Genomic DNA, 27,377 nt, shown 5'->3' on the forward strand with positions numbered 1-27,377 from the left:
TTCTAAAAGTAAAATGACATCAGTGTGGAGACACACTGTAAAAAAATTATTCTAATCATTAGGTTCAGATGAGGCAATTGGGAGAGGAAAATAGCATAGCATGTAATTCTATCACAACATTTGAAACTGGATCAGGTATGATCAACAAGCAAAACTGCCTTTTCTTGTTCCATTCCATACTGTCTATTGTTTATATTTCAAAATTATTGCAAACAAATCTTAAGTAACTTCTGTGGTTGCTGTAATTACTCAATGTTGTAAGCTTCGAAAAGGTTGGTAACCACAATTTGTTCAAAACAATTCATAGTTATGTTTGTACATATATTTAAATTGAAGACTGGTTTACTAATTTACGAACATCGATTTAGTAATGATAATTACATTTGAGAAAGATGTCTTAATGCATTTATCTAAACATTGTCTGTCTGAGACTTCTACATGAAACAGTGTCCTTTGAGAATTGTTCAAAAAGATTAAAAGTAAAATGAACTCAAAATCAAGACTTCGCTTCTGATGAAAATGTTCTTTTTTATTACACAGAAATATTGCTCACGTATGGTATGATATAAATACCATATGGCTAATACAGTGGGAAAATATAAGCTTGATACATGTTAGAATACAATCAGTTTAAATGCAGATTTTTTTCTCCCTTAATCATTGTTATATTAGAAGTTAAAAGGATGTTTGAAGATTAATAATATTTTCATGCAATGATCAATCTTTTTCTGCTATTCAGAAGCTACACACCTGTTCAAGCATTCCTCCTCATATTGCCACTGACAGAGATAAAACATTCTGTACCCTACTTCATTTAACAAATTAAGGCTGAGGAATGAGAGAATGGGGTATGTCTCAATAGGTCCCTGGTACAGATTTCTTGAGCCTTTGAAAGAATATGAAAGGACTCTCCTCCACTGTTCACCAGTCACCACCAGTTCTGTGGGAGCCCACAAAGCCATCTTGCACAGGTTTGCCTGTCATGCTCCTTACATTCGGGGGTGGGTGGCATCCATGGACATTCCCAAAACAGAAATCATCAGGATGGATGCCAGAATATAGCTGCGGTCTCAACTGCCTGACTAAAATGTTCTATCACTGTCAAATATACAATGGAGGAGGACATTAAATTCCGCCCCCAGAATGCATCCTCAGTGAACCAATCTACTCTCAACTTTGATTTAGATTGTGCAGCCTGCTATAGTAATCACATACCATTTGCACTTGGCATATTTTGGTCAAGGTTTTGATTTGTTTTGATGATGTTTTGATCATCTGGTTTATTTTACTTTTTGGAGCCTTAATTCAAATAAAACATTGAATTAGGAGAATTTTGATCTTGACAACTTAGTTGCGTATGTATTGGGATTTGACCATATTTAATATTCCTTAAAATTAATTTCCACATTTGAAAACAAACCTTTCAATTATTTATGATTGCCTTTTTTTTTACCATTTTTGCTGACACACACTGCCATTTTTGATTCACTACTTGGCACTGAATAGCTAATTCTATGCTGTCTTGATATGATTTAATGACAGTTTGTAATTGTCCACTGTTTGCAAATGTTTGGCATTTTGAACTGAATTTTTGACTCTGAAGCTACTCAAACAATAACACTTTCAGAATTTGGCACGTAATTCAAAGACTTGAAAAAGGGACTGATTCGTCATATTAAATTCATCATTAAATATCAATAAAAGGGACCTGTTCCTCGATCTGCATCCAAATATACTGCATGGACAGAGGGTGGGTTGAACCACAAGCCTGAGAGGTAAATGACTCAATTTTCCTTTTATTTATTTAAATAGTGGAAATTTGAGTAGGTTTAATTACAGCAGTATACTCTGACTTGTGAAGTACACCTGGGGTCAGGTCTGTGAAAATCTTTCCTCTCAGCTTTTGCTGTGTTACTGACTCAAAAAACTACTTTAATTAGTGAGCAAAGCTTTGAAAGTAACCAACACTCCTTTTTATTGTATTATGTTGAAATATCCCAGTGTTTTTTTTACTGATGAGGTGGTGTGACATCTTATTGGAGGAAGATGCAAAATCCATTCTTCACCTGCAGGATCCCACAACTATCAGTGAGGTACAGATAGTTTGTTTTCAACATTTTTGGTTGTCCAGTATATAATTATTGTTCTTCTCTATACGGAGTTAAAATAGTTTTAGCAATTTTAATGGACTGAGCCTGAGCTGAACATCTTGTCTAAAGGAGAGCAGGTCTATTAATGTCCTGTTGCCTTAGCACTGCATCAATAAGTCGTTGACTGGAAAGGTCAACTTAGTTCTCTGTCCACAAACATTGTAATGATTTGCAGAGTATTTTCAGCATTTTCTGCATGATTCTCTCCTCACCTCAGTGAAGTACAGGTTCTATTTTTTTAACATTATTTTAATTTTGCTATTCAATAATGTATTGTGTAAATTTTCCTTACCCCAGAATCTGGGTATGCAGTCCATCCCAATTCAGCTGTTGCCAATCTTGAATCCATGAGCATTTCTGTGGACCAAAATTGAGGTAAAATCAATGTACAATCTAAGAATAAAAATCTTGTGATAAAATAGAAGGCAGCATCCACAACAACTTACATATCTACACATCAGAAGAATAAACAGAACATTCATTGTTGCTTCTTTGTGCCTATTTCTCAGAAATATAGTGCTGCACACAATCTGACATGTCTTTGGTCTTCAGCTGTTATAACCCAAATTCACCCATGAAGAAGTAACTGTGCGAAAGGTGTACTTCCTTTCTTTGAAACCAATGGTTTGCGTTTTATCCACAGAATTTTTTGATTTATGCAGAATAGGACCTGGGGGTCTCAGCACATAAATCAGCACTTTACAAGACAAAGGTTAAGGAAACCAGGGGCACAAATTGCTTGGGAGGGAGGACAGGGTCAAAAGCACAGAGGGTTTTAAAATGGATCAGGGTAATTCACATTAAAGAGGCCCTGCAGCAGAAAAAGACTGTTACAAATCAGTGAAACAGGGGATGATTTCTATAGCCACATATGATGTAGAACAGCTGCTCAGCAGCTTGACTATTCTAAAGGGCTACTGCTAACTTAAATCTGTACAGATAAATAGATTCCTGAAAGTATACCATACTTTAAGCTTAAACTGTAGTTTTGTCCTGGACAGAGGACATGAAATGACAAGTAGACACAAGATAAGATTAGAAGTAAAGGGTAGTTTATTGACCATAAAGACACCATAGGGCCTGGTTTTAGGGGTCTATTATTTACTCTGTATATGCAAAAATAAACTTCAGAAATTAAGGAAACCAAAAATGATCAAAATTTGCTTACAGAATCAATTTGGAATTGTGGGTAAGTAGCAACAGGAAGCCCATAGAAGTAGAAATAAACCAGATGGATGGATGGATGGACGGATGACAAAAGGAATCTAATTTAGAGAAATGTTTGGTCATACATTTTGAATGTAAGAATAGGGAATTGAAGTGGTCTCTTAACTGTAAGCTTTTGAAAGGATAAAGAAGTCTTGGTCCACAGACACAAAGGTCATAATAGGTGATAACACAAATAAATAAGACCACAAAAAGTCAGTTAAAATTATTGGCATTGCATCATCAAGCACATATAAAATAAAAATAGCAAGTAAAAGATAGTAATATAAGTCATGTTCAGAACCATATTTATGTTTGCAATGAAGCATTTTTGGCACAGTTTTGAAGAGAGGACATAAAAACAATGGAAAGTACAACACTACTACGCAGTCATTGTTAGTGTTTAAGTGGGACTAATGCACTATAAAATATTCTTACAGTATTTGAAATATTGAAAGAATTAGGGTCCAAATCTTATGACTGTGTCTGAGTTCTGTTGAAATTTTCAAAGGTTCTTCATTGAGGCCACGCAGGTTTTCCCACATCGTACCAAACTCATTTCATTATCTATCTCTGCTGCCCCTACAATACCTACCACATTCAACTCCAACTCTATTTTACCAAGTGAAGTTCTCAGAACAATTTGCCATTCAGCGGATATGTGCCAAAAAGTTCAGATTCTCTGCCATCTTTAAAACTTCAGTATTTGCACCCTGAAAAGTTTTGGCATTCCTAAGCTGCCCTGCTTGATCAAGGACACTTCCAGAATATTTTAGAGAAGGCAACATGGACTTGGTTTGGAGGTACTGGTCGAGAGGTTGGCGCATAGGAGTGGAGCCCTCTTCCCAGATGACCAGCAATGGAGGCCATGGCACCAGCTCCTGAAAACATAGCCTGGGGTCACCAGCACTGTTTCCATAGTACAGAGCTGGTGGTGCTGTATGAAAGACAATGAAATCCCCTGCTCGATCAAGGCTAAGTGGCACACATCTCAATCTGCTGTATCATCCTCCCTCTATTTCTGATACTGCACCCTCCTCCCATGAAGTTCTGCCATTCTCACTGTGCCTGCAACATGTTTACTTATCATTGCATACTCCAGGCCCCTCAATCATCCCACAATAACCCTGCAAGGCTTCTGCACTGCCACCTCACTCTCTCAGACCAGCTCATCCCCTTTTCACCAACTACACTAGCAGACACTTTGCTCAATTTGTCCCTTTCTCTCTTTACAGAAGAGGCGCACACATCACTCCAACCACTGGAGTAATGGCTCACACACAGATCTTTCACGATTCTCCACTCAGAACACTCCCGAGCTGGCCATGCCGTCCACCTCCAGCCTGCCTAACCCCCTCAAACCTTGGAATTTCATATCAAGGAAGGTCTATTTGGAAATGGGAAGAGCACCCTCAGCTTGCCTGGCCCATCTGGCAGAAAATCTCCCTAACCAGATCACCTGACTAGACCCCATGTGCCAATTGGCTCAACTGCTGAACAGGTTATCTCCATCTGAGCTTCAGAACTGGGAAGTGTACAAACATATAGTGGTAGGGAGAGGGAGAAACAAACATCTGGAAAGCAATTTGGTGGCACAGACGACAATGTATGTTATTTGGCAATTTTGTTATAAATGGCACTGTTTTCACCTTACATTAGGTTAGTTGTCCTTCTGTTTAGCCTTGACTGTAACAGTTCCTATATGAGGTATAACTTCATGCCTATGCACGATATACATGAATGGAGATCTGGAAGCCAGAGGAACAAGATATACAGACAGCAACGGGTGCTGCTGACACCTTTGACCCTCATTCTACAACATTCCCACTGCTTCTCTGGCCTCTATGTCCCTCTGTGTGGGAATGAGTTGCTCAGCAATATCTGGGCAGGGAATTGCAAAACAGTAAGCTAATGCAATAGCCTTGCCTGATATTAGTGACACACTAGGTCTGTGCCTGTGTAGTTCATTAGTCTGTTTGCTTGTAATGGTGTTTCCCTTTAAAGGATCTCACGTTATCGGTTTCTGTAAATCCCTCCTTCAAACTCAAGACAATTACCTGTACACTCTAAGAAAGATTGCAGCCAGTTATTTCTCCATAGCATGTTTTTTTTTATACCAGCCCAATGGAAGGTGACAGTGAGAGCTCCTCTGGAATTGGCTTGCAGCCTTCACTTCAAAATGTGTGAGCTTCTGGGTGCATTTCCCCACAAACATAACCTTCATACCTCCTCATTGACTGCACACCCCTGGACACTATAGGGCAATTTAGCATGGTCAATCCACCAAACTTGTACATCTTTGGGCTGTGGGAAGAAACTGAAACTCCCAGAGGAATGCCACACAGACATGGGGAGGATATGCAAACTTGACACAGACAGTCACCTAAGGCTGGAATCAAACTCAGATCCCTGGAACTGTGAGGCAGCAGTGCTAAACACTGAGCCACCCTGCTGACCAGATGCCTAAACATGCCCAACCCCCAGGACTTGTATTAGAAGCTGCCCTTGATTTATTTTGCTGGGAGCCTCTGAATGACAGATGCCTCTCTGGACTTCACTTAGAACGAACACACTGGGACATGGCTGCTAGCTTGTCCACTTGTAGAGTGTTTGCAGCAGAATATCAATATTTGATGCCACACCCGTCCATGCAGCATGGTGTCTGCTCTCCTCACTGAGGATTGCTGCCAGCAAGGCAAGCTGCCTGGTTGTGTGGGTGCACTAATTGGGACAGCAAGGCAAAGCAGGATACTGTTAACATGTAGGCAGGAGCTCAGTCAGGGTTAAGTAATCAAGCAAGCATTCCTGAGATGTAGCCTGACCCAATCCTTCATCTGGGTCCCTGACCCTATGCATGGGTGTCCTTGAACTAGCCTTTCAATCCTCATTACTGATGTGCCTTAGAGTCACAGAGATGTACATCACGGAACAGACCTTTCCGTCCAACTCGTCCATGACGACCAGGTATCCTAATCTAATCTCGTCCTATTTGCCAACACTTGGCCCATATTCCTTTAAACCTTTCCTATTCATGTATCCATCCAGATGCCTTTTAAACGTTGTAATTGTATCAGCCTTCACCACTTCCTCTGGCAGCTCATTCCATACACACACCAACCTGTGTGAAAATATTGCTCCTTAGATTCCTTTTAAATCTTTTCCCTTTCACCTTAACCCTATGCCCTTTAGTTCTGGACACCCCTAACCCAGAGAAAAGACCTTGTCTATTTGCCCTATCCATGCGCCAGCCTATTCCAACTCTCCCTGTAGCTCAAATCCTCCAACCCTGGAAACATCCTGGTAAATCTTTTCTGAACCCTTTCAAACTTCACAACATCCTTCCTACAGGAGGGAGACCAGAACTGCACACAATATTCCATAACAGGCCTAACAAATGTCCTGTAAAGCTGCAGTATGACATCTTAACTCCTATACTCAATGCTCTGACCAATAGAGGAAATTATACTAAATGCCTTCTTCATTATCCTATCTACGAGAGACTCTACTTTCAATGAACTATGAACCACACTCCAAGATAACTTTTGATACAGACTGGCTCAAAGCTAGGAGACAGAGGGTGATGGTGGAAGGTTGCTTTTCAGACAGACCTGTGACCAGTGGTGTGCCACAAGGATGGATCATGGGTCCACTGCTTTTCATCATTTACATAAATGATTTGGATGTGAACATCAGAGATTTACTTAGTAAGTTTGCAGATGAGACCAAAATTGAAAATGTCATGGACAGCCAAGAGGTTACCTCAGAGTACAATGGGATCTTGATCAGATGGGCCAATAGGCCAAGGAGTGTCAGATGGAGAGTAGATAAATGTGAGGTGCTGCATCTTGGAAAGGCAAATCAGGACAGGACTTACACATTTAATGGTAAGGTCCTGGGGAGTGTTGCTGAACAAAAAGACCTTGGAGTGCATGAGTGCATTACAATGCAATTCTATGCTTCCAGAATGTTCTGCAATATATCAGAGGTGCCACGATGACTGCGAAGGGTTGACAAATGCTGATACCAATGTTTGTGGATGGGGAGTGAGGGTGGCTGTGTCCATGAGAAGCTGTTTGATTCTATGCAACATAGAAGTTATTTACAGCAAGCAGTGAGCTGAAGTCACCAAGTACCCACTCTACGTTCCATGTGAAGGCATTTAACAAGTAATGATCCCCCTTTATTGGCAATTCATTGTTATGTCATAGCTTGTCAAGAGCATAAAAGTGTGTCTGTGTGTGTGTGTGTGTAAGAGTGTCTGTGTTTGTGTATAGTGCAGTGGTGGTCACCTGTAATGTGACATGAACCCAAAGTCCCGGTTGAGGCCCTCCCTATGGGTACCGAACTTAGCTATCAGCCTCTGCTTGGCCACTTTTTGCTGCTGCCTGTCCCGAAGTCCACCTTGGAGGATGCCAACACCTTCAACATATTGTCTCACTATCACCCATTGTTAACAGCTAACCTGAGAATGCAACTTTTAAAAGAAGGTTTTGTGATTTACTCATGAAAGAAGTGAAACTATCATGTATTCAAACAGATGAAAGACTTAACAATCAATTTTTCAATGTATAATTTCAGTTACATCACACTGTAAGTTTTTACTATAATTCTGTGTGTTAGGCTTGAGCCCTCCACTATCACTTGATGAAGGAGTGTCGCTCCGAAAGCTAGTGTGCTTCCAATTAAACCTGTTGGACTATAACCTGGTGTTGTGTGATTTTTAACTTTGTACACCCCAGTCCAACACCGGCATCTCCAAATCATCAGTACTAAAGTTGAAACCAAGGAACTGAGGTGACCAAGTTCAAATATTAACAAACGTACGTCTAATTAATTATGGATGGAAACTCATGCAAAGCTGTGGCCACACTTGTTTGTTGCCTAAACAAATCAATTAGTGCCATAATGAGATGTAAATCGACAGGAACTCTCGGTCAGCGGGATCAAGTGACATGCGAGTGTTAGCAAATTTGAAAACAGGCTGCTGATGCTTGTTTGCTCAGCATTTGCTCAAACAATACAGATTAAAAAAAGGATGACAGAAGATAAATGATTCTGGTTTGTTCTGGTGAATTTAAAATAGAAAAATAATATTGTCACTAAACTTAGCTTTAACATGTACAGCATCTGCATTTTTCAAAGCCATAAACATCATGTTGTCTTTGTGGGTGATAATGCTACGTTGTTACAAAGGCATAATGTTACTAGAAAAAGAAATCCCTGCAGGGTTTTTGATGTCTTGAAACTGCTCATGATATTAGTCTCTCCTAGCTTAGTTTAAATCTTAACATAGTGAACAAGAATAAAGCAAACTAATTAAGAGCAGTGCAACAATTAACTGTGAGAGATTGAAAGTCTGCCTATTTGCACCATTTCCTTTCAAATATTTGCAACAAAAATATCTTTAAATTCCTAATGATGAAGAACAGTATTACTGAAATAAAATAGAAACACTCATCACATTCAAGCAAAGAAATGTCATAAAATGTATGATTTATTTCTTTACCTTTCTTTGGTTTTCCCCTGATAATGGTCTATACTATTGTTACCATGTGATCTCTGATTTAAAATGAATTATGAAGCAGATCCATGTCAGAACTTCTTTTACTAATTACAAGGTCTAAGTATTAATACAAACTGCAGAATAATTAAGTTACTATCCAATTTATATGACTTATGTAAACTGATTGGAAGAATTTAAAGCTGCCTGCCTGACAATGTCTTTGGTTTGAATCAATAACTCACATCAGTAAGTCGTTGCCAAGCAAATTATAGATCAAAACTATTTACTTCATGAAATTTTGAACTGGAAAATTAGCTGAATAGTATTTAAAGTTTCTTTTTTTAATTATTTTTATGCGACTATGTTCCAACTTAGCAATCACAAAGAAATTTGATTATATAATAACAGATGAGAATAAATACTAATTATATTAAAAATTGGATAACAGGTCACAGGTGCCAAGTTTAGCACAGGTTTACTTTGTCTAGGTGGGCATAAGAGTTAAAAGACAAATATGGACCATGATTTCAGGCAGAAAAAAATTATCTTCAATTAACCACTGAATGATCAAAGCTATTGATTAATCTTTCATAATATGGTCAGTCACAACTAAAATCTGCACAGCTCAGAAATGAATTTTGAAAGTTTAACACAAGCCAGCACTATTTAAAATATCTACATATTTGGATGTTGGTTTATCTTTTAAAGTTCAAACACAAATCAGAACCTTTCAGACTGTGCTCACTGCTGAACGCATATATATTGTGAGCAAGGGTTGGCAGATAGAGAAAACAAAATTGAAGAAGTGGTTGTAGATTCTCATTGATATCAGAAAGCTGAAAATGTACACCACAAAATTACATTCCGCTATTAATCATTGTTTAACAATACAACTCATCAGACCTGGACAATGCATTTGTGAAGTGTTATGGCTATGCCTCTGACTGTCTGCTTATGGTTACTTTCTTTCTTACTCCTGAGATGTAGATTACATTTTTTTCATTTTTTTTTTACTTTTACCTTTTCCTTTAGTAATCTTTCAATTTACTTTAATTCAGGAATGCTTGTGCTCTCCAAAGCTTCTCTACGATATCTTTTCTCTGAATCTGCTCTGCATAATTTTCAAATTTATCTTTGACTTTATCTGACTGCTCTGCATACCGCTCATAACACACAGAGGCATGTGCAGAGCATATTTTGATATAAAGTGCACAGTGATGCATTCAGGATGTAAAGCAGGGAGAGCATTTCTGTTAAAATGGTAAGACTATAGTCATGACCAATTTAGTATATGCTGTGGGCAAAACTTGATGCAGACATTCCAATGTTGCTGCAGTGATACAACAGGGCTTTGCGTAATGTACCAAAAACTTTGAAAGATTTTTTTAAAAATGAGCTCCACAAATCTGCAAGGAGCTGTCTTGTGGTTTTCATCTTATTCCCCACAGATTTATGTAAAACCCAAGTGTGACATTTTGTGCAAATGGTTTGTGACAAGGTTCAGTTCCTGTACTGGAAGTCATTTATCTTCATCAGAGGTGATGAAATGATCCCTGACTCTTGATTATACTTACCATGTGTCTGCAAAGACATCAGAAGGTTGAAAATGCAAGCAAAAATATAATGAGACTTGTGTAAAAAGTAACTAACAACTGTGTGCTCTATTCTATGAAGAACTTGACAAATATTCTCTTTCAAATAGTTGCTGATAGAATTAAAGCAGACTTTGACTTTTATGCCATGCATACATTTAGGTGAATTTTATACCTCATTTTTAATAGTGTTATAATTTGAAGACTCATGATCCATACTCTGTTGTTTGTAATATGGATAAACTGTATTCATTACACTGTTTAGCATTAGTTTATAAGAACTGTTGGAATTAAAGACATCATTCAGACCTTTTATAATCCTCATCATCTTCTATATATCAAATCAGTGTGATAACTTAAAAAATGTAATAAAAATATCATTGGTTTATTTTGCAAATAAAGTTGTGTAAATTATTTTATCATATAATAGTTGAGTACCATTATTGATCAACGAATGCAATACAAGAATGATCCCTGATACAGTTGAGGATCTACAGATTATAATGCAATAACTGCTATGTACAAATGGACTAAATGACCATGACATTGACACAAACTTGAAGCTAAGATTGCATCACTAATACACAAAGAAATGCAGGAATTGAATGATCAAACTGAATAAGATACCTACTAGACAATGTATTAAGAACAGTGCATCTGCATGTAAACAGCAGACTTACATAAATTGAACAGGCAATGATATCAACTTCCATATGGCAGAGGAATGCCTCCAAACTCACAGCAAGGTGAGTCAGCATCTCTGAAAAAAACAGTTGACATTTCAGGTCTTATCCTTCATCAAAACTATGATAGGTATCAACCAGAAATGCAAACATTCTTGTTTACTTCACAGATTCAGCTTTTTTTGGGAGGGGGGAGGGGGCATTCAGATTTCCTGTACATGATTTTTTAATTAATGCAGTGCCTCAGTTTTAATTTTCTGCTGAGGTAGTTTGAGGAGTGGTGCTCAGTTCTCATCCTTTCCAGACGTTACACTTGAAAATCTACCATGTTGGAAATTGAAGGTGCATCCACGCTCTGCCTTTCTGTAACCAACCAGCTGAGACAGACAGCTAATTCAAATACATCGACGTAAATTAGCAGCTGCAGTATGCCTGGCAGCCTGTCATCTGGTGAGGGTATGCTTTGAGAATCGGGGCACAGATTTATCCCATTACAGTGGAAACTCCTTAGTCTTGGAAATACCAATATTAATACACTACACTTTACAAACCCACAAGACATTCCGCCAACTACCACTTCAACAGATGCATTGACCTATTTAACATTTAATATATTAATGCCTTCGGTGAACACCTATATCAAATTAATAGAGGCAGCCTGTTCATTTGCTTAATAATAATGCCAATTATTAATTTCAGACTTACTGCTCCTACTTGTCATGATAAGAGTTATAAAATTAGACTTTGTAATGCATGATGATAGGAAGAACCATTTTAAGAGCAGATGAAGAGGAAACAACTCCTGCTTCTCCAAGTAGGAATACTGCGCCCAAACATTGACGGGTCAGCAGTGTATACAGTATTCTGGTGTAAATGCAAAAAAACCGTTTGAACCTCTGCCACTGATCCTACCAAATTGCTCAGTATCAGGGAAAGGCAGTTTGATTTGCATGTGAATTGCAGATGTCCAATTCACCAATACCTTATCAAGGATGTCAACGTAACCAGTAACAATAAGTTCCAGTATAACTTGCAGTTTCTAACGTTTGTCCACAGAAAGGAACTTTTGGTGCTCACAGTGTAAAGGGCAAAATCATGTAATAAAGAATCTCCCTTTTTTTTAATGTGTCTGTGTATGTAGAAATGTGTGTACGGTAGTGAGTTAGCAGGGTAGGGGCCATGATTTGGCTTGAATCCCAAAAATGGGACTCACTACTGCCATCTAGTGGGCTGTCATGCCATATTGCATCATACCCACCTTGTCCTCTCATCATTGATGCTCGAAAGAGGCTCTTTTCTCAAATAAGAAAATCCAATCAGGTCCTGATAATAATTTAGGTTATCCTGCCAAATTCCAGCCCCAATTATACAGCCGTGAGGGAAAGTTTTGTTTCATATTGAGTATCATCAATGAATCATTGTTGTGTTAAGGTCCAATGGGCCAAAACTGGTCAATTTTGAATCCTGCTCCACGCAGAGAACAGTGTGATCTAACTTTGATTTTATTATTTTGCAAGTTGTCTGAGATGTTTCCTCTTTTCATTTTATTTAATTAAGATTTATTACACCAATTTTATAAAAAGGATTTTTCATTTAAAATATAGGTTACTGTAACAGTAAATGATGTGTTAACCAGTTATTGTAGAACTGTAAAATAATATTCTTCTATTTACAATTATATCAAAATATGTTACAAGGCATTCTTAACTTGAATATGCCATATAACTCAGGTGTTATTGTGCTCATGGTGTTTGATACATGCACACAAAATATATCTCTACATTTTATATATGTAAATACATTATATGGGTATGTACACAGCTAGGAGATGTATATTTAATTACTGGAAGTAAAATAATATTCACAACATTTCAGACAGAACCTGACCACAAAAGTCAAAACTGAAAATCCAATGCAGTACTTAAGGAGTGCTGCACTGTCGGAAGTGCAGTCATTCATTTGACAGATTAACGTGAGCTCCCATCTAACTGCTTGGGGTGGGTGGAAGAGATTCCATAGCACTATTATGAAGACAGCAGGGGAGTTTTCCTCAGTGTCCTCACTAATATCTATCCCTGAATAAACACTACAAAAATAATCATTACATAGCTCCAATTATAGAGAAAGTGTATGTTTGCTGAGCTCATATAGGCTGTTGGGTTTCATATACTACAAGAGTGATTACACTTCAAAGATTACTTCGTTGACTGTGAAACACTGACATGTCTGGGGATGCAAAAAGCACTTTACAAATGCAGGTTTTTTCTTTCAACAAATAATGGCAGGTTAACGATTTTAATCATCAGCAGACCAGATTTACAGTTAACTGAGATAATTAGAAAACCTCATAATATGGAGTATCCAAGGTATTACAAATGTAGCGTTTTGCTTATTTTTATCCATGTTGACAAGTTCTACAAACAGATTGCGGTTTTCATTTTGCTGAAGACTGCACAGTCAGTACTTCTAAATATTGATTCTTTATATGAAACCATTAAGTTGGTTAGTTTAATTGCTTCAAGTGTTTTTCATAACTGTAGGTTTGTAAAAATAATTGAAGCCAGTACCAATGTCAAACAAAGCTGAACTGATGACTGTGCCCTCAGATTCACACTTTTAACATGTTTTCCGGTATGTTAAAATATTCTAAGAGCATCCCAGAACTGTTCAATTTGAAAGTATGGAGGGTGGGCACAGAGAGTATGTACACAGCATTCTGTGTGTGGCCTCTGCTCCTCTAACATTTTGCTTGTATCGTAACAGAATACAATAAGGCATGAACTTCTACGAAGGCAAGAAAGAACTATGGGCCAGGGGGGGAAAAAGATGCGCATTGACTTCTGAGAATGGATTCAGGCATGCACTGGTCTGGAACAAAAGCATCTGACAGGGGTTAACAATGGTGGCATCGTCCACCTCCTAAAGAAAGTTGATAGTTAATTGCACAAGACAGAATTTTTTTTTCCACACACAGCAGCCTCTTGCTTCAGTTGCTGCATGCAGAATGCAGTCATTTATACAAAACTATTCTTGAGGAACAATTACACCAAGGGGAAAAAAAACTGTGAAAATGGTAATTTCACCAGCTAATGAGCTACAGGCTGTCCTGCTGTCTCTCGCCTGCCAATCTCCACTGAGCCTTGACTCAAATGAAAGAAAATGCCGCAGAGTTCAGGAGAACTTGAGCAACATCTCAGCAGGCAGTAATTCATCTGAGAAGAAAGAAAATCACAGTATAGTCAGACCATGCAGTAGGTCTTAGCACGGTATAAGGTAGCAGACTTCTGGATCACTGGTGAATATTTCCTCAAGTATGATTAAAAACTAAATATTTATTCAAGTTTTAAAATAAATGTATTTCACTAAGATATGCCTTTCTCTAATATGAATAGCTATTTATTATAACCCCTACCACAATAATGTATGTATATGTATATCTATAAAATACATGAAATCACCATGCTTGAATGTGTCTATGTGAAGTGGTAGTATACATGGCTGCATATCTGAAGTCAAAACAAATTGGTTCGGTTTACGCACACAAGAAGTTTAATTATCTGGCACTAATTTATTCAAACTAGTTTTACTTGCTTTTAAATATTTGTGCTTTCAGTACCATCAATTTTAAAATAATGCAGTTTTTGGGTGGTCCAATGTATGAGTTCACCAAAGTCATCCTGGGACCCAGATCTACATCCAGCTTTAACTGATGATATGACTAACTTTCTGATGGCAATTAAGGAGAGAAATCTGGATTACCTTAATCAATTCATCATTCTTTTCCTGCTTTGTTTAGAAAAGCTCTAGGGATAACTCGTATTGAAAGTGAAAAATTTGCACTGGTGCAAAAGGAAATCCCCACTTGAGATTGGTGCTAAGACATATTGTTGTAGAAAAACTCAAAAAACATTGCTATACAAATATTCTTTATGATGCTTCAGTGCAATTAATGCTGATATCAGCTGCTAAAATGGAAGACATAGACTTGTCACACATTACGACTAGTGCCTTACCTTCATGTGTTTATCAATAAAAATATTGAATCAGAAAGGATGAGCTATCTTAAATAAGTTTTAATTTACAATATGCTCTTTAATATATTTGTTCTTTGTAATATAGTGTTAAGCATTATCTAATACTTCTTCCAATAAAATGTACAAGTAGTTGCCTCTTCTACCCATGATTGACAATTAACTTAAATAATATCTTTACATTTTCCAAATGAGATCCAATTTACTAGGCTACATCCTGTCAGTCACACACCCAATTCATTCATAAATCTTCAGCACTACAGTCAGTCCACATAATTCTACCATTATTGTGTAAGTGTGAATAAGCAAACAGACAATGTACAATATCCATTCCAAAGCTCTATCTTCCCAAATTATTCATTTTGGAATGAAGAAAATCTACTGCCGATTTGTCACCATCTGTCTGGATTTTATTTCACATAGACATAACAATGCCAATGATACAATGGGAATTCTTGATAAATGGCACAACTGTGATCAATTAACAGCTACAATTGAACATGAGTCCAAGAAAGTTCTTTTCTGGAACAGTTGACCAGATGATAGTTTAAAGGAAATTTTGAGATAGTCAAAAGCATAAATATCAGGAGTCTCTTCAGGTTCCTGTTGATGTAAAATGGTTATTATGTAACTAAGTGTTTTAATCTTGTTAACAAATAAAAATATTTACAATTAAAATGTTCAGACTGAAGTGGATTTCTCCTCCTCCCTCCACAAGCATCTCAGAAGGCCTATTCTGAAGTCGATTTACAGTAAAATTAGCATATACATATTCCATAGCGTCGACTGCAGTTATTGAATACACCCTAAAACTGAGTCAGAAAGTTCAAAGAATGTTGCAAAGGTATGCGTCAACTTAATTTGGTTAGGTATGGATGATCGTGTAAATGCAGTAACAAAGAAACTACTGTCTAACTTTGCCTTTTCTGAAATGCACAATCACTAACCAGTTCCTAATCACAAAGGAAGCCCTAGGCAAAAAAAACAAACACCCTTTGAAACCTTTTCTCATACTTGGCACTGCTTTAATAATACACATATTACCTTGTGCATTGCATGGCTTCCTTTAATATACCCAAGTGATAAAGCAACGAATAGATGTTCACCATGGTACGTAAAACAATAATTGCTTTTGTTATTAAAAGTAATAAGAATGATATTTGCAATGAATGCTGAATATATTTTCCTTTGTCTATGACATAAATGTTTAGACTAATTTCTGGTTTTTAGCCCAAGGGCCAGCAGCCAGCTGTGTTTGCTGTTACCAAGACATTTTACAGGAGTTTTGTAATTTTCTTCTATTACTTTTAGTGACTGTTCTTATCTTCTGTCTCATCCATAAAGAAATTATAATCCTGTGGTTTAACAGCATCTTACAATGTTGTCAGTACACTGATTTTTAACTTTTCAGTGAAGTTCAGATGGTATCTGTTCCTTTAAAAGGATTTGTTGTTCAGTACACTGTCTTATGAGACAATTTAGCCAGCACACTATCATCAATGTTAGTAAATTGTTTTGCTAAATGCACAAAAAAAGTAGAGTTAGTAATGTGAAAGTGGCATTGCAAACTTCTTGAATAAAGGATCTGAGATAGAGTTTCCAATTGACAAAATGATATTAACAGTTTTCACAACTCAATATTCTTGCACTTGCCCAGATTCTTTCCAAAGAACTCAAAATACCAGAATTCTCAAGACAACGCAGATGGAGTTTGATTCAGATAAATGCGAGGTGCTGCATTTTGGGAAAGTAAATCTTAGCAGGACTTATACACTTAATGGTAAGGTCCTAGGGAGTGTTGCTGAATAAAGAGACTTTGGACTGCACGTTCATAGTTCTTTGAACGTGGAGTCGCAGGTAGGTAGGATAGGAGGTTTACAAAATTATGAGGGGCATGGATAGGAAAAATAGACAGTCTTTTCCCTGGGGTCGGGGAGTCCAGAACTAGAGGGCATATGTTTAGGGTGAGAGGGGAAAGAGACCAAAGGGGCAACTGTTTCACACAGAGGATGGTACATGTATGGAATGAGCTGCCAGAGGAAGTGGTGGAGGCTGGCACAATTGCAACATTTAAAAGGCATTTGGATGGGTATATGAATAGGGAGGGTTTGGAGGGATATGGGCCAGGTGCTGGCAGGTGGGACTAGATTGGGTTGGGATAAGGGTCTGTCTCCATGCTGTACACCTCTATGATTCTCTGACTGTATAACTTGAAAATACAAATACTTTCCATCCTACAGCAATATCAAGTTATCATGTATAATTATCTTGCTGCTCATGTACAAAGATTTTATGTCTCAAAATATTATCTTAATGTAAATAAAAACAAGGTACTGGAGACACTCAGCAGGTCTGGCAGTATCTGTGGAGGGAAGAACAAAGTTAACATTTTGTGTTCAATATGGCTCTTCCTTCGAATGTCTTAGGACTTGAAGTATTGACTCTGTTCCTCTCCCCATATATGCTACATTTCACCAGTACTTTCTGCTTTGATTTCTAAACTCCCGAATTTACAGTATTTTGCTTATTTCCGTGTGAAAATGTTAGTTTTAAATTCCATAACTAATACATTACCTGTTATCAATATGAGACTGAATCTACCACAGTTCAGCTTCAGTATTTTTTAACTGAATAAGGAAACATCCTGAAATTAGGTTATAGTCCACTAACCTCATGAACATAAGGTAAACTAAAGTCTACATAATATGAGTATTCATCTCATACTGTGATGAGTAATCACTTCCAAATGAATGAAAATCAGATGTGTACAAATGTTTAAAGAAGATTCTTATGACATCCTATTTGTAATACATCATGAATGTTATTTTGCAATAGAACCTTCTCAATTCCACACAAAGGTCTTTGTTCAGTCACAGGATGTGGACATACTGGCTGAGCCAGCATTTATTACCCATTCCTTGTTGCTGTCACAAGGTGGTGGAGAGTTGCATTCTTGATTGGCTGCAGTCCATTGGCGTAGGCAGACCCACAATGCTGTTCAGAAGGGAATTCCAGGGCATTTTTAACCCAGTGACACTAAAGGAATGATTATATCTTCTATCACACTCTTGACTTGTGCCTTATCGAAGACCCTTGAACAGACTTTGTGGAGTCAGGAGGTGTGTCATTCGCTGCAGGATTCCTAGCCTCTGACCTGTTCATATAGCCATTGAATTTATAGGCTATATTCGCAAATATTAATTTTCCTTCAGAACATAAGAGACTAAACAGAAATGTTAAAACAGTGTTTTAATTATAACAAAATTCCTATATTTAACTCAATTGTATTATTATAAAACTGTATGATCTTTCATCTGCACTTAGGATTTAATTTCTAATTTACTACTTTTCTTTTCATGAAAATAAATTCTTAAAGGCTTGATTAAGAAAAGCAGAGGTAGATACAGAACCTATGTTGAGATGGGAACATTGTATAAAGAGCTGATCTTAATATAGACTTAGTAGTTGCCGCGGGTTGTGGGTGGGGGATGACCTCTCAGAATCAGCTCAAAGTAAAGCTTTTTTTCTCCTTGCTCCATGCAATCAGTGGTGTAATACACAAGAATTATGAACTCTGATACCATTAAGAAAATGTCACCCCTTGAAATGTGCTGGAATGGGATTTCGCATGCAATGGTGAGAACTTTGTTTAGTGCTTTCTTTTAGTGGCAGTGGCTTTCTGAAAATTATTAGTCCCTGAACAATGCTACATTAAACTTTGAATATTTACATTTGTAGAAACAGAAGTTGTCAGCATGTAACATCAATGATCAGGATCCTCAATACCCATTATATTGGCAAAGAGGGGCAGAGAGAGGGAGCAATAGAAAGAAATACAGCAATAGAACGAGCAAATGCTGTGGGCTGTGAGATGCTCAAAATATTACACTCTGTGCTTTGGAAAGGCTAACATACCATACAAGAGTTAAAAGCCAACTGCAGAGTATTATTTAAATAATTTGTGAGAACAGTTTTCAAACTTTCCAGACATAAACAAGAGCAATGCCATTGCAACCATGAACATTGGTTCATGCATTCTGGAATATATTTTGATTAATTAGGTGGATTTTTAAATGAACACTAAAAGAGGATTCTAAACAAAGAAGTTATGAAGCACTGGTTGGTAAAACAGACTTTTAGCACAGGAGCAGTTTCTGTGACCGGTCACTTTAGTTACGCCACCATTCTATCTGTTGCATTAAGTTCAAATGCAATTGAAATGTGTACAACAATGCAAACTTACAAAATATTTTAATGAATTTAGTTTTCTTCCCAATTAATTATCTGAAAAACATAGCTATCACTTGCTGAATAAGTGTTGATACTGGGAAAATGGTTGCCTCCATAAATGTAACATTTCAATTTCTGGTGTTACTTTCAAAATAATGAATATAATCTTTCTGGACACTAAACATGGCAAGTCTTGAGAAATGTTACCTCTTTCACACTGCTCAAACTAAAATCCCAATATTTAATAGAAAATACTTCTTACAGTTTCAGATTGGATACCTTGCCATAAACAAAATGTTGGGCAATAACGCTTTGTAGAATTTGTTCCATTCATAGTTTACGGAACCCACCAATTTACCAAATTTGTTTGTGCAAGCAATACATCAGACTTATTTGCTCCCTTCTACCTGAGGCTAGATTCTGCAATCAACGGCATGCCACTGAGTACCCTCTCTTTCCCAGATACAATTGCTTTGAATATAGATTTATATAAGTACACATTAATCACATTTAGATCCACCCACAAGAAAGATTAATACGTGGATATTTCTTAGGTGAAGCAGCCCCTGTGATGCTTAATGTCTCAGCGCAGCATAATACCACCTGAACCAACCCATAGTGTCCATGAGAAAAATATCAGAAGCTCCCTGAAGTTTCCAGCAAATTCACATATCATTTCATAGTACAGAGAATCAAACATACTTAGTCGAGCATCATACTCTAGTTTTCATTTGTAGTTTCCTGAGTGAGCAATTTTTGTCTCCAATGGCAGACTTTCACATGCATGCAGAAATAAATGCAAATAGATACATACGTGGACAAATATGCAAATTTACACTCATACACACAGTATATAGACACATAGACACAGACACACATATGATGATGTAAACACACACATGTCAGGGCAATGAAGACATTTATAAACAAACAACTTAAAGCTGAGACACTGTTATGATATTGTGTGGTCTGTTTTCAAATGCAATAATTTGTACATTTTGGGGATTATTGGCAGGGAGCAGTGTTTGACCAATGGTAATTATCCATTAATCCTTTATAGTTATCTTTCATAGGTTTGAAGTTGGAGGATGGTGAATGTTAAGAAGATTTTACTAGATTTGGCTGTCTATGCTATCATTGCAACAAGTCTTAACAAACAGCCAGAATGGGCAGCAGTTTATGATTTCCTAGAGTACAGGCAGGTGGACACAAGGCGGAAAAGATACATTATGCAATAAAAGGATTCTAAAAAAACAAACTGTTAATCTCACTTCGAGAGTCTATTCAACACATTTGCAATAAAACAAGGCTCATGCTTAATTTCTGAATATAACAAATTGAACCCAATTATACTGGACTGTAAAGTATGTTTGATGAGCTATAAATATTGTAAATTTTGCTTTAATTCTCACTTTGCTTTAATATTTTAATGTTAATTATCAATCAAAACTAAACTGTCTTGTTAAATAAGTCAACTGGTCTATAATGACACTGTTTACCAGATCCCTGGCCTTTATCCCTCCTGACATTCTCCTTTCAACTTATCAAATTGATTCTTTTGCGCATTTTCTATGTGGCTGCTTAAAGCTGTTCATGATGCTGACTTAGTTTAGTGCCTATAGTTCCATCACCAACAGATATATTCCAGATCAAAAACCCTTCTCCTTTCAGGTCCCTTTGTGTGTATCCCTTTTATTTCATTAATTCTCTTCCTGCATCTTATATTTTAACTAAACTATTGCACTGATAATATATTCATTCTTCTTGCAATAACTTCAAATTCTCACTGACTAAAGATGTTCATCAAAAAGCAGCAGAGATTGACTGCAAAACATCTGACCAGTTGCATACACCATCGATCATTAATTGCTGCCTTGCAAAAGGAGGAATCAAAAGCTCCATTAGTGTTGTGAAGTGCCTCCCCTTCCTCAGTAAAGCACACTCATGCTCATTGTTGTCTGGGAGGGCCCTTGACAGGGGGAGTCATTGACTTTTTTCACAGGCTTGCCTGCAAAGTGGGTTCTGTGAAGTGCTATCAAGGCGCTGGTTGTGCATGTGTATAGTTGATGTTTAAACGTGATCTGTTTGCCTATCAAAAAATAGGTTTCACAGTCTGCCTTGGGAAATTGTGATTATTTTGACAATTTTTTTTCATCAATAAACACTGTATTATGCTACATGTTCCATTCGACACTGACATTGTATGACCAATTATGTTCTCTGTACACACAAGGAAGGACATTTCTATTTCTTTTAAACATTCATCTGAACAAAAGCTGTTTGAGAAAAGTTAATCACATTTAAAATGGACTCTTTATCTTTTTAATAGTTCTTTTCCCTTAATCCATTGGTTTGCAGTATCAAACAAGCAACAACATATACTTATTTTCAACCACCATGTTACTGAGAAATAAGCGTGCACGGAGTAGCAAGCTGAAAAAGCTTGCATTACATTTTTTTCTCTCACAGCTAGTCAAAGATGGCAAATCAGTGCTTTGTCCCTTGGCATGGTGTTTCTTTCCTATCAGATTGTAAGTCATGATTTTTCATTTTGATTTACATAACCATAAATGTTTCTTTAATATTGACTGCAGTCTTAATCCAATTCCAGTTAGAATATGTCTTTGAACCAGCCACATGGAAAAAAAAACACAAACCCTAGTATTATAGAACCAAGGGAACACCCAACATATTTCATGACTTTGTGTTCTAGTTTAAAAACAGCATTTGCATCATGATTACACTTGAGGATCAAAGTTTACATACTAACACTTTAAACAAAAATTTTGTTACTATTCAGAGTTACATAAAGTGTTAGTTAACGTTTGTACCTTTGGTGAGACAAAAACTGTCTAACCTACAGCTCCCCCTCTCACCCAAAGTATGATACTTAGTCCGGTATTGATCTCACTCTCTGCTTATCTTTTGACTCAGTATTTATGTCTGGTAAAATGGTCCATTATAATATAATCTATACTTCTGCATCTACTATCTTACTCAACCAAGTGATTGCTATAATCACCAAAGTCTGGCCTGCAAGCCAATAAAATGATGCAGTAACTTGATGTGAATCATTCCACACTAAAAAAAATTGAGGGTCAAAATGGCAGAAACTGGTAAAGGAAACAGGGCGCTAAAAATGATACCAAACAATTAATACAACATGAGCAGTGGGCCCTCAAGATTTTTTTTAATTTGCAGAAATATTACAATGACCCTTTCCAATAGTGTCGAGGGATCATCATACATTTTGCCTGCCATTTTACCAATGAGGTTCTGTCACTATTGCACCAATGCTTTTTCAGCTCTTCTATCAGCAAGTTCATGACCTCTTCCTGCCCTCTTGATGACAGTTCATGCCTCAGGATTAAAAACTGCAAGCTCTCAGTGCATTAATTGTGCAATTCATCACTCTAGTACAAAAGGAAGGAGATGTGCAGAGACTTTCCAATACTTAAGATCCAGTTCGCAACAGATTCTCCTCATAAAATAAAAAAAACTTTGCTTAGTAGCAAACAAGACAAATTATGATTGAAGAAACACAGAGGTGTGTGATCATTTATTTATCTCATTGTTGGTTAATGCTGACTTCTGTCTTAGCCACAGTCCACAAGTCATGAAAACTACTGGTGCAATATCAATTAGGTGGTGCCACATGTTTGAACAAGCAATGTAAAGACGGGGCATTTCCTTTTTTAAAATCTGTGGTGAACCTTTGTTTGCAGCAGCCAGCTTTTCATATCTGTCCACATATACCACCAGTCTAACCACCAACCCTGATTATTTTTGTTCCAATTCATTTGTATAGCAATCTCCAGTGCAGGTATTACAGACAACTCGCCTTAATTGGTCGAATTGCTCACAACATTTTATTTTGGTTACGCGAAATGTATCCATTCACGTTGTGTTGCCCATAATACAACATTATCCAATGTCTGGATTGGAGAAGCGCTGTTTACGAGTAGCCGGAAGCTTTGCTTTGTAAACGCAATCACAACTCGATGGTTCTAATGAGGGGAAAACACAGCTCAGAACCAAAATGCGTGAAACGCCACTTCTTTCTGCAGTTGTTTACTAAATTTGTTGTCATGGTATCTGGGAGATTTGTTTCCTTTAAAATAAATCCATTGAAATTCCGCCAGCCCATATGCTGAAAAAGCCACAACAAGCGAGCACGCAACTCTGAAACCAGAATCTGTACCAGACTGCCACATGAGCAGCTTTGTATCCAGCCTGCGTTCCTTACATCTGTTCATTCTATGGAAATGTCGAAGGAAAGGTGTGGGGGTGGGTGGGGGGCGGGGGTGTGTGGAAGTTTAGCAGTAATGTGCGAAATTCACTTCAGACAAAAAGATCCCAGGAGCATACTGAAATTCACACCGTCCAGCCTCCTTCCAGGTCTGCTTTGAATGAAAGAATCGTGCTGCTGGCACGGAGGGGAGACAGAATCCCCACAGCACGGTCAACACGTGGAGGAGCCCCGTCTCCAAATAGCTACTGGCCCACTTTATCCAAATTGCCAGCCCCGGCTATCTTTAGCAAAACCTTCAATGATCATTTCATATCGACTGAGGTACCGGCCATCATTGTTCAATGGATAATTCTCAAATTTTACGTAGGAAACCTAACTATAAGGCGGAAATATGAAACTGACGTTATGTGTTTATCGTTTTCCTTATGATGTGGTACACGGGAATGTGTCTTTCCTGACTCATATAAAACCACAATCAACAGACATATAAGCTCATTTTTACAAAAAATCAGTCAGATTCTTCCCCTAATAGAACGTATGTCAGCAACTTATAGTGAAAAATTAAAAGGTTTTCGTTTTGCAAAATGAAATTCTGAACAACCCTGTTCAGCTTTGCCGCAAGATGTAATATAAATTATATATATAATATATATAATATATTGTGCTTGCCCGTTTAAATAGGTATAAGACATCTTTGAACATGTATGCAGAAATGACTCATTTCATGGATATGATTAGGTCAAAATATCTCATGTATTTGAATTCTTAGTAATTTGTTAATTGGGCATAGATGAGATTTACAGAATTCAATGGGGAACTTTTGTATGAATACGGTTTGCCCACATAAGGGCTGTGGGCCTTCATATCCACAAGCGAAGCACCAAAGCAAAATCCGGCAATGTTCTGTTTGATTATGTTTGGCCCAGCTTTATGTGAACAAATATTTAAATGGTATACCAGGATTAAAAACACTCAAGTGTATAAACTCTCTCTGAATCTAGCACTGGTGGTGTCTAATTACAGGATTCCACTCAGAAAGCCCGCTGTTATTTTATGGAGTTTCAGTGAAGATTAAACAGTGACAATAAGCACTAACTCCATAGGTTTACTCAGGAAGAAACAGCAGGAATGACGTGGAATTTTGGTGCAGGGCTGATAATGGGAATATTCACTGTGAACTCTGATTTGAAGTAAAGCAATTTTCTTGAAGTGGCACAGAGTCGCCTTGTTACCGTCGCTTGGGAACAAACAGTCCGTGTCTGATCGCAGCTCGACCACTCTCGGGAGCGCTGTTCTCATGGCCTTTGGTATTCGCAACCAATTCGGAAGATGGCAGCGGCGAATTTAGCACAGGAAACCTTGTTCTAACTACAAGGATTGGTATTCGTGGAGAGAATTATAATTGTGCCCTGTTAACCGACGGCCCACTGTGCTGTGACTACTCTGACAGTTTAACAGATTATGAAATATAGAACTGAACAGCTCACTGCAGCGAGAATTTACAAGAATATGGCATGTTGCCGGCTGGAAGACATGATCGTATATCCCACGATTTCTCGCTGTCACAGTCAGCTCCCGAACATAGCTGCTGTTTAATGTGGTGGGTGTGTAGGAGTTAATTACAATCAATTTTGCAGCTTGCAACCATTGTTTTGTATGGAAACCTAGCGTTTCTCAGCAACTGTAAAATGCCCTGATTGAGCCTTTGTCAAGTTTCTTGTTAATCGGCTGACTGATTAACTTTTAAATGTTGTCCAGTTGAAAGCAACTGAAGGGCTATCGAAGGTATAGTTAAACGGCGCTTTGGATACTCTCTCCACGTACACAGCCAGCATGGGAAGTCGCCCAAGATTGGAAGCAACTTCCAAAGACTAGAACTGCCTGTAATATCCCCGCGATTTTCCTCCTATCTTCGTGATAAGGATTGGGCAGCGACTTCTAGTCTGGATAAATTCCACTCCACCTTGTTTCTCTAAACAAAAGCCAATCGAGACTGGACTTGTTATTAATGAATCTGTATTTCTACGGCTACCAAATTCTGATTGACATTCAATCGGTTAAAACTCTCTGAAACCACGATTGCTTTGATTCGGGTTCCTAATTCTGAATGCCTGCAGATAAACTCCACAGAAAACGCCATCTAATATCCTCAACCTCCCACCTTAAGTTGCTTGTTGCTCCCAGACTCAACAATTAACACGCAAAAAAAAATCCCACACTTCCAAACGACAATGCCCTCCTAAAAGATCCGGGCGTCCCTGCCTGACGAGGATCTTGTTTAAATTTGCAGCGCCCGAACAATGATGCAGTGTAGGGCACACCACAGCGGCGTGTGGAAATGTACTACTCGCTGAACTGATTACTCGCCTCTACATGGAAGGGAAAACTCCCTGAGGTTGGATTCTTCACTGCCAGGTACAGTCAGGTTTGGCCGATCGTCAGAACCAACAAACTTCCTTCGGAAGATTTTCTCAGCTTCCACTAACCCTAACCCCCGCCCCCCATTCCAATTACCACCCAAGTAAAAAAGGGCACAGAATCAAACTGCAATCTACAGGATTGTAGTCCCAGTAATTCTTGGCTGCAGCCCGATGCGCAGCTTCTCTCGCCAAAATAAAGCCCATCTATATCCTGGAAATTTCAACCTGACCACTTCAGAATGTACACGGTGCAACAACTGTTAACTCTCGGCGTCCTTTCTTGTATTACATATATGGGAAGATACCACGCAGCAGCAAATGCGGAGTAATGAACTCTAAGGCATAAGTTTATGCAGCAACTGCTTCTACATATACTATAGGTCCGTAACAGGTAAGAACAGACAGACTTGATTACTCGTAATACGTGAGGAAACCCAAGTGGATCGCTCGCTCAGTTTTCCGATCAGGTGGATTCAGAGACTTGCATGTAGTTGCCGCGATCTCGTCGCCTTCTCCGTCCCCCTGAATGAATCCAATTGAAACTGCTGCGTTTCATCAAATGTTAAGAGTAATGGGACCAGTGAAAAAGCTGTCCTACCTTCAACAGCCAAGGTGAGCGGGAAGAAGCAGTACAAAAACACCGAGATATCCATATTGTTAACGTTGACCACTTCCCCTCTCCTCGCCTCGTCTTATTCCAGTGTTGAGCTCACACTGCTCTCTCGATCGCCCTGGCACTTGGTCAGGAATCGGTGGTGAATGAGTGCGGCTTGCTGGGAAAGCCAGTCGCGCTGTCAATCACAGAGGCCAGTCCGCCCACAGGCTCAGCGATTCATCGCTGCACCCGAGAGGCTGTGTGCTCACTGGGCTATGTGCTCTGAGCGCCTCCTACCGACCTCAACCATCCTGGGCACATACAAGTCCCTCAGCAAAGTGAATCAGACCTGGACAAATGGACACCAGTCTCTTTTAACACACAAAAAAACACTGCAAGGGCTTCGCAGGGAATTATCGATTTATTACTCAAATCACTGAAGGTCACACAGATATAACTGATCTCTCAACTACAGCGCAGTGTATAAATGGTATTGACAAATAGGTCATTACACAGGGATACAGGTAATTTGTTTATCGATCTCCGTCTTCTCGTCATAATTGGCATTTCACCAAGTTTGGAATCTTCATTCGCTGCTTCTCCAGACTGTTGCTACCTTTTAAGTAGTTTTAATGCAAATAAAAATTACATAGTCCGCAATTTTAAAAAAAATCAGTATTTTTCTCAAATGTATGTACTGTATATATCGTTGACA

General features: G+C 38.1%; 1 protein-coding gene across 4 annotated transcripts in view; it reads right to left on the reverse strand.

Annotated features, from left to right (window-relative positions):
* The window catches only part of LOC132821877 (ephrin type-B receptor 3-like), a 90,119-nt gene extending 63,313 nt beyond the window's left edge, over nucleotides 1-26,806 (reverse strand). For all 4 annotated transcript variants that reach the window (XM_060834795.1, XM_060834793.1, XM_060834794.1 and 1 more), the window contains exons 1-2: nucleotides 26,666-26,806; nucleotides 2,443-2,507 (exon numbers count right to left, since the gene is read on the reverse strand). In XM_060834795.1, coding sequence (XP_060690778.1) covers nucleotides 2,443-2,507; nucleotides 26,666-26,720 — 120 coding nt within the window. In that variant the 5' untranslated portion in view covers nucleotides 26,721-26,806. The remainder of the gene's footprint in view (nucleotides 1-2,442; nucleotides 2,508-26,665) is intronic.
* Between the last annotated feature and the right edge of the window lie 571 nt (nucleotides 26,807-27,377).

Source organism: Hemiscyllium ocellatum, chromosome 13 (genome assembly GCF_020745735.1).
Source record: "Hemiscyllium ocellatum isolate sHemOce1 chromosome 13, sHemOce1.pat.X.cur, whole genome shotgun sequence".
Lineage (NCBI taxonomy): Eukaryota > Metazoa > Chordata > Chondrichthyes > Orectolobiformes > Hemiscylliidae > Hemiscyllium > Hemiscyllium ocellatum.